The following is a 19,491-nucleotide window of genomic DNA, read 5'->3' on the forward strand; positions in this document are numbered from 1 at the left end:
CCCCAACATTTGGCATGTCAGCCTCAGGAGCCTATGAGACTAGAGCTTAGAACACCTGAATGCATACAATGTGATAGTTGTTTGGATGTATTGACTAGTAATCTTTTGCGTGTTTTGCACCCATAAGTTTGGTAATACAAGTGCTTGCCAAGAGTGAAAAATGTGTCTAGATATACTTGTTTGAATGAATGATGTCTGGAAGAACACAGGTTGGAACAAGACTGATGCCAATTTCTTACTTTATAAATCAACCAATTGTATCCAGATGTGATTGCACCAGTGCCACACTATGCCACCCAAGAAGAAAAATACTCAGCCAGAAACCACAATCAACAGTTCCAGAAAAGCCAAGAGGCAGAAGTCCTCGGTAGAGCCAAGAGGCAGAAGTCCTCGGTAGAGCCAAGAGGCAGAAGTCCGAGGCAGAAGTCCTCGGTAGTGTGGGCCAATTATGATTGGATTAAATCATGGACCAAAAGTGGGACCCGATGGTCCCAATGATTTTGGAGCAGGAACAGTCCCCAGGTCAATGGAAGATTCAAGCTCTTCCTGCTTGAGAGGGTCACACCGGGTGTGGTTGGTGGCAGGGCAGATCTTGAAGAGCTTCTTGATCACTGGCTGACGGGTTGGGAGCTTGGAGAGGAACTCAAGCAGCTTGAGCGTCAGCTGGGGATCCAAGCAGTTCAAGCTAATTGTCAGCAGTCACTTTGCAAAGAGGATCACTTGGTTTTGCGTTGGCGGGTCCAACGGGCTGAAGAAGATCAAGTCAAGAAATTTAATCACCATCTCACTCATTGAACCCTTCAGGTTTTGATTGCTCAACTTGGTGTCTTGATTTTGTGGTTCTGTGGGGGAAAAGGTACAAGAGAGGGTTTTGCATTTGGGACCCCAGAGGCATGAACAAAACACGATGAACTATTGGATTAGTTCCAGGAGGCATGCTTCTGGATTTGAATTCAGGAAAATTTTCCTTTTGGGGGTCTCAATTTAGAACCTCCAGGAAATTCTTTTTGGCAGTGATTTATTTTTCCTGGAATTATGGAACACTTCCTGGATCAAGTTGAATCCCCCTAATCCATAAGAAAAATCAACAGACATAGGGCATTACATAGTATTTCAAAACAAACTGACGGAATGTATTTATCTTGTTCCATTCAAGACATTTGTTTGCGTAAATTCAACTATCCAAGAGGAGCTGAGAACAAGGTCCTGTAGCAGTGACACAAGTATTGCAGCAGCAACGGCCGCAATGCCTATGATGATGGGTATCTGTGTCCATCAAGATAAATTTACTTTCAGAAGGAGTGCAGTATCAGCAAATGATGCCCGTGGTAGCACCTGCTCCCTTTATCTCAAACAAGTCCCTCGCACTAATGTAACTAAGTCCCTCTCTTTGTGGATTTGCTCCCCCGAGGAGGGAATTAGCTAAGAGTCCCTCGCGGCGCTTCAAATTTGCATTCCGCAGTCACAAGACCAGAGCGAGCTAACACAAGGTCCCTGCCTCCTTGCGGGCGTGTAGCATTTGGCTGGTCGCGAAGCGACCCCGACCGGAGGAAGGGACTAGCCTAACTAAACCTCTCAAACAGAGGGGGGGGGGCTCCTCCCGAAGGGACTCTCCGCAGGAGAGCATTGTGACTTATGTCGTACCTTTTGCCTAAGAGTTCTGGGCTTTCGACGGGTGATTAATTTCTGAGGATAGATGTGAATCGTTCATGAATGAAACATCGCACAAGACAAAATCATGAAAGCGAGGCGGGTAGTAAGAGAAAAGCCATGAAGATTCGTGCCAGGAAGGCTCAAGAGAGAATCCAAACAATCTTAATCATGCTGCTTCAGCGTTGGAGTGTCCGCTGTGAGGGGTTTAATACTTGAGAATGATGTAAAGGGCATGGATGATACCGGGAATGTAACCTAGGATGGTGAGCAAAATGTTGATCCCTGTTAGGAGAAGGAGCAGAAGAGGATGGGGGTCAGCAAGTGCTTCTGCAGGGTGTCCTGCTTGTGTGGTGACTTTCGACGTACAAAAGTCGGCAACGCAGCCTCGTTCGAGAAACACCCCAAGCGGTGGGAGGACGATGGCCAGAAGGATCTTGCAGATGTCGGACTGTTTGGCAGCAAAGAGGAAAAGAAGGTTGTTTCTTCAGCATGTTAGATGAGTCAAGGGTTGAGATTCAGGGGAGAGGAGAAACCCACAGCTGTGAAGGGCATGATGTGGTGGTTAAGGCTGTTGGAGGATTATGGGCTGGTTTGCTTCAACTTTGCAGTAGTTTCGGGTCGGAGGGATGGGACTGGGTGGGGTTCGAGGCGGGATGTATGAGTGGGGCAGTGGCCAACACAGCCTCTTGAACGGGGGCCCCGAAGGAGCCCCGCGTCCCCGCGGGACACTGTCCCGAGGAATATGATGTCACCACCCTTTATTCATGAAATCTACCCTAATCTACCTGACCTACTCAGCACGCCACTGTGTACCTCCCCATCCCTTCCAATCAACCCCAGAAATCCAACTGAGCATCAGCCCCGCTCCTCCCCCTGCCCCCTTCTGTCACACCTTAATCGCGCTTTTTGTAATAGCTCATCAAAACCCATGCCAAACCCCCTGCTCCCACAGGGCGGAGGCCTCGCGGCAGGTAAACATGTCCAATGTGGACATGTATGCTGCCAAGGGGAGGGTTCCCAACTTCCCTGCCCGATGCCGACAACCAACTAGCGGACCAGCTAAATAGGCTGATCGACGCTTTTAATACATAGCCAGGTTGGAAAGTCTCGCGAGAGCAATTTCCGGACAGGCATCCAAGCCATCCGGAGCCGCTTGAGCAGACTCCTTCAAAGCCCTGCTAGTGAGGATTGAGGATATCGCAGCGAATATGGCCAGATTGGAAAAGGAGGTTGAGAACTTGTCTCTCCCGACTCCTCCCAACTATTGAAGTATTGTGATTCCAAGATTGCTTGGACGGATTTTCGAGCTGTGCACTCAAAATCATGGGGTTCTGAAATTTGAGATCAGGTTTACATCCCTTTCTGCCTGGCTGCATACAAATAATGATGCGAACTCTGTCCGACTAGCCAGACGACTGAGGCCCCAATTATAAACACCTTTTTGAGATGTTTTTGAAAAGGTTTTGAAAATGAACTGAAAAGTATTTGAAAACAAAATGAAAACATTTTTTTTTTTCAAAAATGGTTTAAACACACCTCCTGGGTGTATTTGAGTGCATCTGCATTATTTTTGAAATTAAAAAGATTTCAAAAAAAAGTTCAATTTCTTTTTTGGGCAAGTTCAAAATTTTTTCAAAAATATCTCAAAAAAGTGTTTATAATTGGGGCCTGAACTTTTCCCCAAACTCGGCCAACTGACTTCTACTTCAAGCATCACCCTTGCTCTATCGGCTTCCAAATTGTTCAAGGACGACCTTGCTGACGACAGCTTCTCTTGGACAGCCTCTGTCACTGAGCCTGCCAGGTTGAACTTCAGGCTGAGATATGGAACGCGGGTACCTACGACATCTGTCTGGTCCTGGATCATCTCACGGTACAGGTTGTTAACGACCAAGATGTGTTTTATAATCTCTGTGTTGCCCAAGCAAGTTCCCTCAAGACTCTTACTCAGGCTCCCATCTCCATCCTCCAACGCTCACTCGTCTTCAGTGACATTAATATATGGATTGCTCTTCATTGTGAAAGGCATTGCGGGAGTGGAAAGAATGAGAGGAAGAGAGGTTGTACATATCAATGTGGTAGCCAAGCAACTGCATCATAATGATGGTCATGAGGCCCTGTAAACAGTCCACCATTTGGGGCACTTGCAAGATCCGGGTGGAGTTGGCGGTGGTCAAGCCAGTGTTGCTGTTATGCTTGAAGGAATGGCTGGAGATTTGTGTTCCCGAGGTTTTGACAGATGTGTGATTCACCAAACCACTCGAGTGCCATCCAGACCACCACTACCTTGTTCACCATCCTTAGCGGCAACCCAACTGAAGAAGCTGAGCATGAGCCAAAGAGAAGAAATGTAGTTCTCAATGATATTGAAGACAAAACAGACCTTGGAGCCGGGCCATATGATCTCGATCTGGGTCTTACTTAACCAGTTGCTTGGTTGGTTGGTCGGACAGATTATCTGGAAGACAGAGATCAAGAAATTCTTGAGCACTTTGCTTGAGAAGAATTTGCACCGTTCCAACACAATCAAGCCTATGTGAGAGCACATCCATGTTTGTGGTGAGGTTCTCCAAAGCAAAGATGAGTGCATCCATGCCCTCCAAGGAAGTTACAACTCACTGCAAGAAAAACTCTAGAAACTGCTTGCAATTGAGATGCAGCAAGCTTGAATCAAGCCTCAGCTCAAGCTGGAGTCAAGCACCCAAATTCTGTGCTGGTGCACCTTGAGTGTATACCTTGTTCAACATCCCAATGCTGAACATTCTGTAGTGATCATGCAGTAGGCAGAGGCAAATGTTAAACCTTGAAAATGTGCATCCCCCTGAGCACCCTTTTATTTTATTTTATTAAACACTCCATGTGCCATTGAATCCAGCCAGAATAACATAAAAAGGGTGTGTACACATGAAAGGGATATGTACATAAGAAATGAATATGTAAGCATGAAAGGGGAAAGTGAGAAGGTGTATTAGCACATAAAAGGAATATTTACACATGATGAAAGGGGTATGTATGCATGAAAGGGGTTTGTATGTATGAAAGGAGTATGTGCAGTAAGTAAAGGGGTATTTGCACATGAAAGGGATATGTAAACATCAAAGGGGTATGTAAACCTGAATGATGAAAGGGGTATTGAAATGGACGTAAAAAACTCAAAGGGGACATGTATTGTGTTTTTATGAATGGTTGGACTGATTTTCAGCAAGGTTCACCAAATTTGGTGAATGTGAAATTATAGTTCTGTGTTTGTCACCTTCTTCCAAAAGCCATGATCCTGGCGGCCACAGCTGCACCATTCCTGTGATGATTTTCCGGATGGTCAACAGGCAGCACGAATTCAATCCCCCCCCCCCATTTCCTGGTTTACTACCCTCAACGCACACCAATTACCACCTTTCTAATGTCACTTTTCGGGCTTGATCTTTTCAGAAGGGAGAACCCCCCTCCGGGCTATTTTAGCACTAGTGAATACAAGCGGATTCACCTTCCTAACAAACCTTCAAGCAACCTACCGGTGAGATTTTTGTTCCTTGTGGCTCTCTATCAACATGTTTCTAACTTTTATTTTTGCTCTCTTTTTTCTGTGCACATGCAGCCGCAGGTTGTTGTTTGACGGGGTTCAAGTTACTTTGCCCAAAAGACGGCAAGCAATATAAAGCCCAGTGGACGTTGGTCAACTCCGCCTACTCCGGGGGAAACTTCGATGTTTTGATTACTGCTGGACCAATGACCCTTGGCAAATTTCAAGAGAAGATATCTGCAGCATGCAATGACTGATACGACGGAGCTGGTACTTTGATTCAAAATGCCATCAAGAAGGGCTCTCCGCGCCTCACTTGGAAACTCTGGATGCACAGTAAGACAGCACCCGAGTTTGGGAAATCAAAGAACTACTTGATTACTGACAAACAATCTTTCAGTCGTTGGATGAACGCGGTGATTGCGCTTGGGAAGGATCAGACCTCAGCCAACTTGTTTATTCAAATGCTAAACCCAGCAACCGAATGCAAGAATGCCAAAGCAGTCGTTGAAGTCAAGAATCACATATTGACTGTTGAGGCTGCCCAACAGGCCTCTTTAAGTCACCCACCTCCAGATCATGCGGCCGACATTATCACACCCAATCTATTCAGCCCCATCAACATACACATGAATAACATCTACGCCGCACACCCACCAAAAATGAAATATCAAAAGAAGCTTCTGGTGTATGTCCATCCAACCAATCTGAATTGCTTCATCCCCTTGACCGCAGGGGTAGTCCAAAAATGGGTGACTTTGTTGGTGAGTTGGGTTTTTTAATCCAGTTATCTTAAAGATTAATATTTTGTGCTCTTGCTTGAAAGGCCAACAGGGTTGCTGGGGTCTGGCTCTACTCCCCCTCGGCCGACATGAAGTTTGAGACGTTGTCTTCAAAAAGAAGGAAACTCGTTCACCTCTGAACGGCCTCCTGAACAAAGTCCATCCGCAAGCTCTGATGATGCTCCCGTGGTCACCCCCGATCCCCAGTTGCTTATCAAATACATTGACTTCATCAAGATTCGTCCGGAAAAACGCAAAGAAGTTATTGCAATACTTGATAAAAACGACATCACTCATCCAAAGTTTCTCAGCTCCAAGAGAATTACAGACAAGCAGATGATCCAATGGGGCCTAACCAATGGAATCATTGCTCAGCTAAAAGATAGCGTATTGAAGTTTGAGAAGCATTTGGCTTTGCAATAGCAACCTTTTCTTTCCGTCTTTCCAGCTTACTATTTCTGCTACAACTTATTAACACTACTCAGATTTTTCAAGCCTCATTTTAGCCCAAATGTCTCCACAAAATTATCACTCAGATTGATTGAATATTGATTCTAACCAGATTAAACCATGTAGCTCTTTTTCATCGCTTGTTTGCCTTCATTGAATTGTATTACCCCAGGCCCCACACCCAGACTAGCAATATTACTCAGATTTAACCATTTTCATTGTTTTTCTACCTGATACAAATAACTTTCAATTAAAAAACTTACCAGACACCATCACTGGTATGGTCGCTCAGGCCTACATTGCCTACTGGAACCCCCGCGCGCGCCCACTGGCCTCTATGTGCCTCAGTTGAGCAGCGCCCAAGGGCTGAACAGATTAAGTTCCTCCTCATCTCTCATCTCTACAATCTTGAGTCTTAAAACTCAACAAACTTGATATTTCAATAAGTGTAAAAGTCTGACATGCTTTTGTTAGATGATATGGCGCTACGGAGGTAAAAGACAAGATCACTATGCTATAGCCAACAATGCTGATGTTGTACCGACTTGTATAGAGATAAAATACAGGGCTAATTTTTGGTGAGAAGACTACATGTGACATGATTTGAAAACAAGCGGGTATGATTAAGATCAAAAGTGATTTTGATGAGATCAGAAGTTTAGGGGATTAAGGGTCAGTGTTTGGAACACAATAGCCACAATGATTGAAAGCATTGAAAGCCATCTCTGCTTTCAAAACCTTTGCAGCAATGCGACGGATTGTGCCTTCAGGGTTGGGAGAAAAATTGAGCTCTTGAGATGCCTGCAATTTTTTTTTTGATTGCTGCGAAGCCGAGTTCAATTGGGTTTAGCTCGGGACAGTAGGGCGGAAGGTAGAGAACTCGTACACCCGCCGCATTGCAAAGCTCTTTGACACAATCACCTTGATGGATTGCGGTGTTATTGCAGACAAGCACGGAGTTGAGATTGGGATATTGGTTCATTCTGGGAAGCTGTCAGGAAGCCTATTAGTATCAGCTGTATTAAAGTCTAAATGGTAGATTTTTGTAGCTTACCAAGTCAAACTTGAGGAAATGTTCAAATTTGCAAGCAGTGTACGTCTGTGAAGTCATTGTGATGGCCAAGAGTCCATCGATTGATATTGCTGGTAGCAGACTGACCCGCTCGGGGTTCTGATTGATAATGTGTCACTCCGAGGGGGTCCCGATGGAGGACCTAGCAAAGGATCAAAGGAGATCACTGTTGCAAAAGGAGCTCTCATCTAGAGGAGCTGCTCAGAAGAAGACAGTCAGTTTGGGTGAATAAGAGAAAAGCAATAGGGCTAACTTACCGGTAAACACAAGAAAGTCAGCTGGGAAAAATTACATCCTTTTGATGTAGGAGTATTTAGCGGTGAGTGATTTGCAAATGTTCTTGGTCTTGGGTTTCTTCAAACTTATCATCAAGCCCTCCACGAGGTTACGGTGAACGGCCTTGATACTGAGCAAGAGTCTGGACGAGTCATACAGACGTTCTTGTAGTTTGTGCAGAAAGAGACCCAGTTCCAACCAGACAAGTTCAATCATGAAGTTGCACTTGACAGGAGTCAGGCTTGCTGGTTGGCCGCGGCGCTCATGCAATGTCGGATCCTTCACAACACATTGGGTTTCTTGGAAAAGCTGAAGCCACCTACGGAACAATTGCGGAGAAACCTTGACCTCCAGTAAACGCCAGATTTTGGCCAATGAGAGTCCTTGATGTGCCATGCAGACCACGACGGCCTTGATTTCCGGGGCGTATTTATGATAAGCCATGGAGTCAGGCGTGATGGTTGGTGGAGGTTGTTGGAATTGACTGGAGGAGGCGGCGTGGATTGATCTCGGTGGGATGGATGATGGTGCCGGCTCCTGACCGCACAGCTGCCTTCAGCCAGTCATCCAATCACATGGTATTGATCCCCCCCGGATCTGTGTATGGCAGAAACCCCGGGGATTAAACGGGTGCTGTGGCATGCTGTGCGCCAATTCTGGGCCCGAAGTCCATAACCTTAGTATCCAAAAATGCTTGGAAAGTCCAAGCATTAGTAAAAACACAATAAACATGAAAGGTTCATGAATGAATGATGAAAGGGGCATGTACACATTGTGAAAGTGATACATGCACATGAAAGGCATACTTGCACATTAAAGGGGTATGTGCACATAAAGGGGTATGGACACATTATGAAAGGGGTGAATGCATAAAAAAGGACATGTGCACATGAAAGAGGTATGTGCGCATGAAAGGGGTATGTGCACATGAAAGGGGTATGTGCACATGAAAGGGGAATTTGCACAGGTATCAACTCAGTATTTTGGAGCCTGTACTGAGTTTTTTGGAGCTTAGACTCACTCTGGCATAAATTATGCAATTTTCATGTAATCAACCAGTGCTTGATTCTTGCATGAGGCACAGCTTGCCTTGAGCTCTTGCATCTCAACTGCAAGCAGTTTCTAGAGTTTTTCTCACAGTGACTTGAGTTTCTTTGGGGGCAGTAAAGTGTGATATTCATATTGTATTTCTTTCTAACCTGAACAGATGGGATCAGACCTTTACAACATGAGTTTTGGTGGACAAATGGGCTAATGAAGCTTAAGATTATTTTGGAGCAGTGAAGTGTGCTGCAGAATTTTTTTTTTGCTGCTAGAATTGAATCATCACTGTCAAATCCTGGCTTGCACCAAACCCACAGTGGGCCGCTACGCTAAACTACGCTATTTTAGCCCTAACGTTTAGCGTAGCGGCAAAAAGCGCTGGCCTTTTTTGAATAGCGTTAGCACACTGTTAGTGCCGCTACGCTGCGCTAATTTTCAGTGACGCTAACAGCACGCCTTTTTATTTTTAGCTTTAGCGCTGCACTACAGCCACTACGCTGCGCTACAATGCGCTGCACTACAGCCACTACGCTGCGCTACAATGCGCTGCACTACAGCCACTACGCTGCGCTACAATGCGCTCAGGCGCTTTTAGCGGAAAAAAGGCCTTTTTTGCCTCAAAAAGCGCTGTAGTGCAGCGTAGCGAACACTATTTTGCGCCCTGCATGCTTAGCATAAGCGCCATTGCGTGAATCTGCGCTAACGCTACGCTAAAAGCTAAAACAGCTTTGCACCCTGTGCGCGTAGCGTTAGCGCAGATGTGCGTGATTGCGCTAACACTACGCTAAAAAATAGTGCATTTGTGCTACGCTATGCTAACAGTTATGGTAGTGTAGCTGACCCACTGTTGACCAAACCAACTGGACCATGAATCAACATTCCTTGCTGGAGAGTGTTGAAGGCTGTCCACAAGTCTTGTAAGATTCAGGACTGCAAATGATTGCCTTGTTTTCTCGGATTCATTGCTGGAAGGACTGCCTGGATTTTCTTTCTGCCAAGGGTTCAATGGTTCTAGAGTGATGCAGCAAATACTACAAGTGCCATCTGGCCGCTACAACCTGGATTGCTGGCGGATAGGGTCAAAAAACCATCATGGAATATAATTTTGGTAGGCTGGGTTGGTGATGTTTTGGAGAAGGAGAGGGAGAGGGCAGGACAGACCAGCTTGATGTGAGATAGGGGGTGACATCACAAGATCCATGCTGTGTTGGGCAGAAAACCAAAACTTCTGGTGCTGTGACAACGGTGAAACTGATACTTTACAAGTATCAGTATTGTGTGTGTATCATATCAAAATAGATGTATTTTTGATGTATTGGTTATCACAACGATGGGAAGTTACATACTTTACGATATCCAGAGGGATTTTTGTAACGTAACTTCCCACCGTTACCAGATAACGCGTTACCGTTATCTGGCAACATTGCTCCTTGGGCCGGTGGGTAACGTAACAGAGAGTGTTTTCACCCTCAATACCCGGAAAAATAACGGAGATAACGCGTTGACCGCGTTACCAGAGGTCAAAATGCCATAAAAGGGGGAAAACTCCCCTTTTTTGCGCAGGTTATCCTCCTATAATTGCAAGGGATAACATAACTAAGCTAGGAAGAGAGGGAAAAAAATTAAAGAAAATGTAACGGAAGCTTTGCCGCCGTCATGGTAACAATAACAGCAAGGATTCCATTACGTTTTCGTTACGCTACCGTCACGGGTAGCGTAACCTCCCATTGTTGGTTATCAGATACAATACATGGTTTTCCAAAACTGTGTATTTTGGTGCCCAATACAATACAATACAGCATGTATCAGGGGAAATACATGCTGTATTGTATTGAAATACATGTATTTGTGATGTATCTGATATCAGATACAATACACACTTTTCCAAAACTATGTATCGCCAATACAGATACAAATACATGTATTGTATCAGTTTCACCGTTGGCTGTGACTCAAAAGCCATAACTTTAGCCCGCTGAAAATTTTGGTTGGTTCAAGCTTAAAAAGAATCACAATACCTCAAAGCTGGTCATACTCTCATGTACCGTGCTGCGGACCGGAACCAATTAGGTTTGAAGTTAGTTGATGATACTTGGAAACCCTAACTTAGATGCACATAGTTCATCATTGTTTCACTCCCGTTGTACTATTCTCATCTCATTGTTTCCTCAACATCAATCAACTCATCAATTCATTGTCTCTTTGGCTTGCAGGTATGGCTTGTATTTCCATCTCCTCACACCTCCTCATCTCACTCATCTAGCTGTTTGTTTCACTTCTTCAGGTGTGCATCCACCTGTCCCACCGTCTCTGACTGTTTGAGTTAAGTTCACAGCATCATTGCTGCTCCAGGTTGGTATCTTATGTCTTGTTGTTTCATTCTCATCTCATTGTTTCCTCAACGTCAGTCAACTCATCACTACATTGTCTCTTTGGCTCGCAGGTGTGCATCCACCTGTCCCACCGTCTCTGACTGTTTGCGTTAAGCTCACAGCATCATTGCTGCTCCAGGTGCGCATCCACCTTTCCCACCGTCTCTGAATGTTTGCGTTAATCTCACAGCATCATTTCTGTTCCAGTGTTGTTGTGTCCCACAGCTTGTCGTCTTTTACCAACATGATGGACCAAACTGCGGCTGGACCAAGCAATCCGCCCCCCCAACCAGTTCATCTATAATTGGGGAAGGCCGCTAGGGCTTTCCAAAGAACTTGCCACTGTTCCCCCCCCCCCCCCCCCCACCTCATACATTAACAGATTCAAATTAGGACAAGTGGTCATCAGGAAAAAGTTTAATCAACCAAGACCTTTTGAAGGTCTGGCACAGCGGTTATCTGCCAAAAGAAAAATTAAGCTTTGTCCTTTGCTAACACCACCATCAACAACAAAATCATCAAGGTAAAGGCAGTGTTCCAATTTCCAGATGGAGATGTCAAAATCTACACCAAAGACCGCAGAGCTGCTAAATGGTGCTCTTGAACCCTAAAACCTCTGGTAAGGCTACTTTCACACTTTGATTCATTTGCTAGACAGACAACTCACCCTTGAAATTGAGAGGGCAGGGTTATGCTACAACAACCTGCACCCAAAGGGTAAAAATTATCTACAAGGCCCCAAACAATGCTACAATAAAATTGCTTTTCAGTGGGCAACCTTGCTCACTCTGCAAACAGAAGTTGTTATGCTCTTGTTGCGGATCAGGCCACAGTTCCACCTCTTGTGATGAAATGGAAGACTCAAGCAGAAAATTTCAACACTGCCTACAGGTTGACCAAAAAACTTCCGCAAAAATTGACCTCTTGAATCCTAAGTATGACCAATTCCCCTTTAGCAACGCTTGCCCTATCTGCAAAAAAGAACCAGAAAATAACTCTAAAGATAAGACCCCAACCCTTTTCCATGATAGGCACCATTTCTGGAACCCCTAGCCTTGACTACTCTTCTACCAACCCCTGAACCCAGTTTTCATTACCTTCAGAATTCACAAGGATCTTTAACCCCCAACTCTCCAAGCAATTCCCCCATTCATTCTCCATCCTTCAGCTAAATTGCCATAAGAGAAGGGATGCTACCTATATAAATAGTGTGCTCATGATGGACTCAAATCTACATCATCCATGTTGGAAACCCCTAACTACCAACAGACACACATTCTACCTCTAAAGATCTAATTAAACTCTGTGTGTGGAAAGGTTTCACCCTGACTTCCTCAACTGGGGTCTCAACTTTCCTAAATCCCAGAGCGTTAACCACCATTGATTTCTGCTGGATCAACACTCCTTGCAAAACTCAGGTCAGAAAATTTACCATAGCCCTAGAACACTGGGTGAATTCCTGCAAATTCCATGCATCCTGCAGATGTTTCTGTATGAGAAGTGTTGTGGTGATTTATTTTGGCAAGCGTGGTAGAATTTCCACTCGGTGATAGCATGGGTGGGAATGCACAAACAGATGAGCTCAGAGTGCATTTGGTGACATAAGCACTGAGGATGATGTCAGGAAAAGCTTACGGAAATTCACATACATAAGGAAAGCACGGATTGGATGTTATGCGGATTGCAGACTGCGGGATTTGGATTGGGTCGCAGACCAGAGCAGATGGGTAGGGCTAGACTGCAGCGGACCAAACACAGGGACTGATAGCAGTGGAGAGCCCGCACAGCTGAAGCGGTTTCCATCAGTGGGTGGAGCTGGGGCAGAGGCACTGGTGGGGGCTAGGCAGAGGACTTGGGAGGTCAAGCGTTGGAGAGGAACAGAGACTGGGAATGTGATGTGCAGAAATCAGGCAGAGATGATGGACTAGTGCAGGAAAGCATTGAATTGTGTGATTGGGTGGGAATGGAGGTGCGCGGGAAGGAAGAGGGCGGAGGCTCAAAGTTTCTCTTCTCTTTTCCCTTTTTCATCATCTTACTTACTACTCATCATTGTAATTATTACAGATGTACTGGAGTATTAGAAAGAGCTTTACATGACCTCTATTTTGATTAATTGCTTGATTGCTACTGCGGACTTGTGCTTGCAGAGTGCGGAGATTCATCACTTGTGGATTATTACTCTATAGATCAGGCTCATTGCGGAGCACTGAGGGCTAGTGGAACATAGCAGTGCGGAGCCAAGACATTGATAATCACTCAGCCCGGATGAATACATTCTTGAAGAAGGTGGAAGTTTCCATTTCTACACACTAACCAACCTTCATTCTCACAGTGTCCAGAGGATGCCCGGGGAACATCCATTGGAAACCAAATTTGTTGAGAATCACTTGGAGGATGCTTCCAGAAGCTTCCAAGTGATGCTTGTCCCTTGATACAATCAGTCAGATATCAGAAAACACTGTCCGGCAGAAAATCTTGAGCAAGATTGTCTGCTGGACATCTTGAGAACCCAAAAAAGCTACCATCAATTGGACATTCCAGCCAGAGTGTCCAATGGACACCAAACAAAGCTGTCCACTGGAGACTCTTGGTTGAGGGTTTCCAATGGCCACCAAAAGCCTCCTTCCATTGGAAACTCTGGCTAGAGTGTACAACAAATGCTTGGGAAAAAGTCTCCAACATCATAGTGTAGGTTGTGTGGTCCCCTGGTATATTTGTTCTGATGTAGCTGGTGAGTACTAGTACTCCATGTCCTTTAGTCCCTGCACACTCTTGAGTTCTTGTGTTTAAATTTTGGACTTCCTGATCTCCACTCTCCTCCCCAAAGCTCCAACCCCTCCTACTTAGCCCCCGCCTGCCTATCATGTCCACCTCCACCGGAACCCTGTCCCCTCTGTGGCCCCTGTGATTCCTCGGCTGTGCCAGCTGGCCCGACATCAATTAAGGCCTACATAACATCCAGTGGACGCTTGGAGGCCATCCAGTGGATTCTTTCTCCACTAATGTCTAGAACCAAGCATTCATATTTCTTTCTGCTGGACAGTTCCTGCATTCAACGGTGGGCCGCTACGCTACACTACGCTACAGGGCCACTTAGCGTTAGCGTAGCGGCAAAAAGCGCCCGCCCATTTTGAGTAGCGTTAGCGCGCTGTTAGCGCCGCTACGCTGCGCTACGTTTCAGCGGCGCTAACAGGGCGCCAATTGTTTGTTAGTGTTAGCGCGCCGCTACAGTCACTACGCTGCGCTACAGCGCTTTTAGCGAAAAAAAAGGCCTTTTTTTCTAGCTAAAAGCACTGTGGTGCACCGTAGCGCGTGCTCTTTTGCGCCCTGCGTGTGTAGCGTTAGCGCAATTGCGCGCATCTGCGCTAACGCTACGCTAACAGCTAAATTAGCTGCGCACCCTTTGCGTGTAGCGTTAGCGCAGAGAAGGCGCAATCCGCTAACGCTATGCTAAAATTTAGCGGAATTCCGCTACGCTACGCCACGCTAACGCTACGGTTAGTGTAGCTGGCCCAACGTTGCTGCATTGCAAGAGCCGGACAGCTGCAAGCACTTAGCATGTCCAATCAACATCTGCACCAACCTGTGGTGTATATAACCACTCCTCTGACCATTAAACAATCCATCTTTCAATCTACCTTGATGGAAAGCACATCAGTCCCAGAATAATAGAGGCATTTCCCCTGAAAAGATCAACAACAACTGCTTCAGGGCAGATCTTGACCAAATGATAAAATCCATCCCCCTCCCCCATTCCGCAGACCCTTTTAGTTCCATGGATGCAGCAGTAGCCTGTAGAAGAAATACAAAAGTAATATAGAAAACAAGGCACTGCACCTTGGAGAGGGCAGACCACCTTCAAACACAAGGTGGAGTAATTACAGTTGCTTCATGGGCAAAGCTTCCTGGCCAGAACTGGAGATGCCTCAGCATTTCAAGCCTACAAGTTCACCAAGGCTAAAAAGTCTGCCAAAATTGAACTGCTTTATTGATTTGATACAATTTACAAATATATGCACAGATGTGACAGAACAAGCAAAGATCTTTTTTAAAGGCACATTGGTCATCAATGCCATGTGTGACTTATTGGAGTTAAATTTCAAAACCCCAACAGCAACATACCAGTCTTCCCCCCAATCACAGTGGCAGAAGTGAACCAAACGATAGATTTACTGCCCAACCAAGAGGTGGTGGGACCAGAATCCATCTCAATGAGCTAATCAGAATTTGCAAAGCCCAAATTTCCCCCTTCATAACTACCCTCTTCAATGCTTGACTACAATGAGGGCATTTCCCCAAAGGATGGTGGTGGGAACTTGGAAGCAATAAAAGCCATTATTAGAAAGGAAGGGAAACTGGACTATAGTGAATCAAACACATACCACATTGCTCTCTTATGCACATTAGGGATTTTTTCAAGAAAATACTTAACAGAAGGATGATGAATTGGATTGAGTCTGAAATTGAAGAAGAAGACAGGGCCACAATTTAACTGAAGCCTTGCTCCTCTGCAATTATTGGTTTAAATACCAATGGCAAAAAGGGAGATTTTTTTCCAGACTGTTTGTAGATGTTACATTCAAATCTGCTTATACCTGGGTTTATACATCCCAATTAATAGAACATCTTCATCAACTATCTTTTCCCAGATATCTAATAGCGGTGATCTCTTTCATCCTAAACAAGTGGACCAATTAAATGAGTTTGGGAGACTTTGTTTTGCCCTCATTTGTTATCAAAGAGGGTCTACGACAAGGTTCAACCTTATAGGTCACTTTATATATTCTTTATAATAGTAGAATTCTGATAAACAATAATTGATCTATGGAAGACCCCCAGAAGTAGCCTAATTGAGGGTAAGACCTGTATTTGTCAGTTAATGAATGAGTGACACCAGCAGGTATTATAAAGCTATGAGTAGCAGAGACACAACCTGACAGCATTGGCCTTGGAACAGGTCCAGGCTCAATTTTTCCCACCAGTGGTATCAGGATTCAAGTATTCCAACAACATCATGAAGAATATGGAGGCTAACCAGCAACCTAAGGATGTGCCGTTTCAGTCCCAAGCTCCTGCTACTGTTGATGATCTCTTGCGGATACTTCAGTCTTTTTATCAACGGCTGAAGAAAGAGCTTTTTACAGCTTAGCCCTTGTTAGCAACCCCATCAGGATCTTTTGGACCTCTTGTGTGTTATACTGCCGCTAATATAGTCATAATTTTCTTCACATGTAGTCTCTGTGACAGCTTCTCCAAATATGTCCCTTATTCATTTTCACATCAACCACTTTTTGACAGCATGTAGTTAGTCTATATAACATAGCATACTACAAGAAATCGAAATCATTGCTGCACCCACCTTTGAATCACATCTGTTGAGACTCCCTCTCTGGGCTCTCAATTCATTTGCCCTCCTCTCTGTCACTCAAGAAAGTCTCTTGTTTCTGCACATCTGACTTTGAAGCTCAAAAGTCATAGCTTCAACACATGAACTGTGACAGGTGACACAGTCAAGAACTCTGACTATGTCACAACAATATCAACCTCAGAAATGTTGGTGCATGTAGTCCACTCTATACATGATACATGCCAAAAAAGGGCCATGATTTAGACCGTAGGGAACCTTGGTAATGACAGTGTTCTGTGGTTCAAACAGAAGGAGATGAATAGGGCCATGTTCATCCCCACACTGTTTTATTTGGAGCCTCCAAAGAGATTTAGTTTTAATTTGGACCAGGACTCATGAGCTATATGTACAAGCCATCAGATTTGTAAAAATCTCAAAAATGCTCATAATGTCCAAGAAAGATACAGATAAATTCACAACTTTAAAATTGTGCATCAGATACTGTTTTTTTGTAAGGCAGTACATGAGATGGGCATTGTTCACTTTCCAGAAAAGAGAAAACAATTTTTTAAAGATGTAGCATGGCTTTTGAAAAAAATGGTATTAAAAATCAAACAGGCAAATGGAAAAAAGGGCAAACTAATCAGAAATGTTTTGTAATGAAAACTCCAATTTTTTCTTTTTTTCAATTCAGCTTGGGTGTTGGACACAAAAGGAAGCGGTAAGAATAATGATAAAAGAGTAGAACAGCTCCATTGCTTTGCTTGGTTAAATAGTTTTCTATGAGGGAACAGTCCAGGCTGGAGCATCCAGTCAGCCGTCATGAACTTTCATCCAGTTGAGTAATCCTCTGGGCAAGAAGGGTCCAAAAGGTAAAAAGTACTGGAACCAGTACCACTTTCTGAAATCGGGATCTATAATCCCCGAGCGTCCCAAGCCGCGGTCGTATCTGTAGTGAGGAAGGAGCCACACCAGCGTCAAGGAAAATGCCAAGCTTTGAGAGGAAAAGACAGTGGGTCGGAATTACACAGCGGACAATTGGGGGATGAAAGCGGATCATTGATTTGAAGAGCATAATCAAAAGACGACATACAAGATTCCAAACATATCTACGCTCCAATACGACAGCCAAAAATAAGTGAGAACGTATCGCAACGGGCGCATTGTCCGGCCACCTAACACCTTCCGCACGTTCAGCGTCCGCTCGAGCACGATCCCCACGCCTTGGATGACGAAGAACTTTGTTGTGCTGAAGCCTAAGTCCGGCTTAGTGATTGTGAAGATCCCTGAGAAAATAAGTAAATGGAAGATGTATTCCACTTGTTACAATAAGCTAATCTTTTCTATTTTGTTGAATCAAAATGAAGGATAATTACCCCACTCATGCTGGTTCGGTATAGGAAAGGTTTGGGTTCAGATATCAGAATGAAAGAGATTATATGAGATTAGGAAATTCTGACGAAAGATAGAGCAATAAAAACTAAATCACTGACAAATATTCCACTCAAGAGCATGGAGCCCATGAGCATGAATAGTGGTTCTGAGCCAGGGCCGAAGAACAAGCGGCCCAGTTTAGCCATCGGCAGGCCACCGCAGGACACGAAATCTCGTCTAAAGACACACTGCCATCCTGGAAAAATTCATGTGTTTGATTTTTAGACATATGGAATTCCAAATACCAAAGTGTTACATGTTGTTTATATATCTGGAGAATTTGACAGCGTTACGCGGCAACAAACCTTGTCCCCAAAACTCGGAAAGATTATCTCGAGATCCAAGTCTGTTGAAGAGCGGAGGATAGAGGGAAGTATCGAAGGGCTCGGGGCGTAGATCTTCAGGGAGAATCACGCGAGCGATTGTGATGAAAAGTAGCTCGGCACCGTTGAGAACCGCGCCGAGGATATTGAAAGCGCAGATAGCCGAGAAGGTGAAGATGGCGGCGGTGAGTTGGTTGACGACGACCTCTAACGCGCGGGATCTTTGGAGCCCGAACGTCTCCGAAATCCATCCCGACGGGCCCTCTGGATGGTTTATCGCAGGGAGCAGATATGCACACGTGACCAGGAACATCGTATGCTTCTTCGCGCTATCGACGAGCTGCTCTCGGATAAATTGTCCGATTGGCTTCCTTGAAGCCCGTGATAAGCATCGAGCTGGCGGCGCCCAAGTGTATGCTAAACCTCGGGGACTGAGTAGAAATATGGGAAAATCATACCTATCAGTTTGCATTTGCGATATGCGTTTGAATAGATGATCAAGAAGATTATAACAGTTATGCGAAGAAGATTATACACGGCGGTGCTTTTACCTAGCAACTATGCCGACTGAAAACTTGATCAATTCCGCGACAGTTGGCGAATTATCCGAGTGAGGATCATCCTTGAGCTTGGTGGTCTGTGTCTGATTGAGATTCACATAAGGATTTAGTTGACGGCGCCCCGTGTTGCCGGTATGCCGATGCTCGAGGGACCCTTCGGTGGTCTTGTGGATTGTTGCCGGGTCAGCCTGGACCTCCTTGGGGACCGTCTCACGTTTTTCGGACTCCGCCACGGATGCTTTTAAGGCTGGCCCACGATGGAAGGCGAATTGGACGGCCAAACAGCAGATATGGAATGTAGGCACGGCAACTAGGCCGTCTGATGAAGATGATAGAGATTATCATTGATAGATCAGAAACCGTGACGGGACTCTTCGTCTTTCCAGGCAAGCCTTCGGTGGACTGTGGGTAGATATCAGCATTGGTACATGGACGTACAATTGACATGGAGATATTCCTCCAACGGTAAGAACAATTTTCGTGATTGTGTAGATATTGCCAAGCCTATGATGACCGGCAATAGTACCGAACGTATCACTCGAGCTGATGGATCTGCCTCGTATGCGGGATGGAGCAGGGAGCATTGTAGAAGGAGCAGAGGAACGCAGGCGAAGTTGAAGAGTTGCGACTGAGTGAATGAGCCGAGAAGCGTTGCCAT

The 19,491-nt window shown here is 45.1% G+C and overlaps 2 protein-coding genes across 2 annotated transcripts; both read right to left on the reverse strand.

Moving 5' to 3' along the window:
- Nucleotides 1-1,858: 1,858 nt before the first annotated feature.
- PtA15_1A325 (uncharacterized protein) lies at nucleotides 1,859-2,205 on the reverse strand (the record flags this gene model as incomplete). The annotated part of the gene is made up of 3 exons (XM_053165341.1): nucleotides 1,859-1,935; nucleotides 2,020-2,101; nucleotides 2,191-2,205. The coding sequence occupies 3 exons, from the start codon at nucleotides 2,203-2,205 to the stop codon at nucleotides 1,859-1,861; spliced, it is 174 nt and encodes a 57-aa protein (XP_053016542.1).
- A 15,124-nt stretch (nucleotides 2,206-17,329) lies between these two features.
- PtA15_1A326 (uncharacterized protein) lies at nucleotides 17,330-19,491 on the reverse strand (the record flags this gene model as incomplete). The annotated part of the gene is made up of 7 exons (XM_053165342.1): nucleotides 17,330-17,465; nucleotides 17,610-17,802; nucleotides 17,893-17,902; nucleotides 18,010-18,146; nucleotides 18,256-18,704; nucleotides 18,825-19,152; nucleotides 19,272-19,491. 7 exons carry the CDS (start codon nucleotides 19,489-19,491, stop codon nucleotides 17,330-17,332), a joined length of 1,473 nt encoding a protein of 490 aa, XP_053016543.1.

Source organism: Puccinia triticina, chromosome 1A (assembly GCF_026914185.1).
Source record: "Puccinia triticina chromosome 1A, complete sequence".
Taxonomy (NCBI): domain Eukaryota; kingdom Fungi; phylum Basidiomycota; class Pucciniomycetes; order Pucciniales; family Pucciniaceae; genus Puccinia; species Puccinia triticina.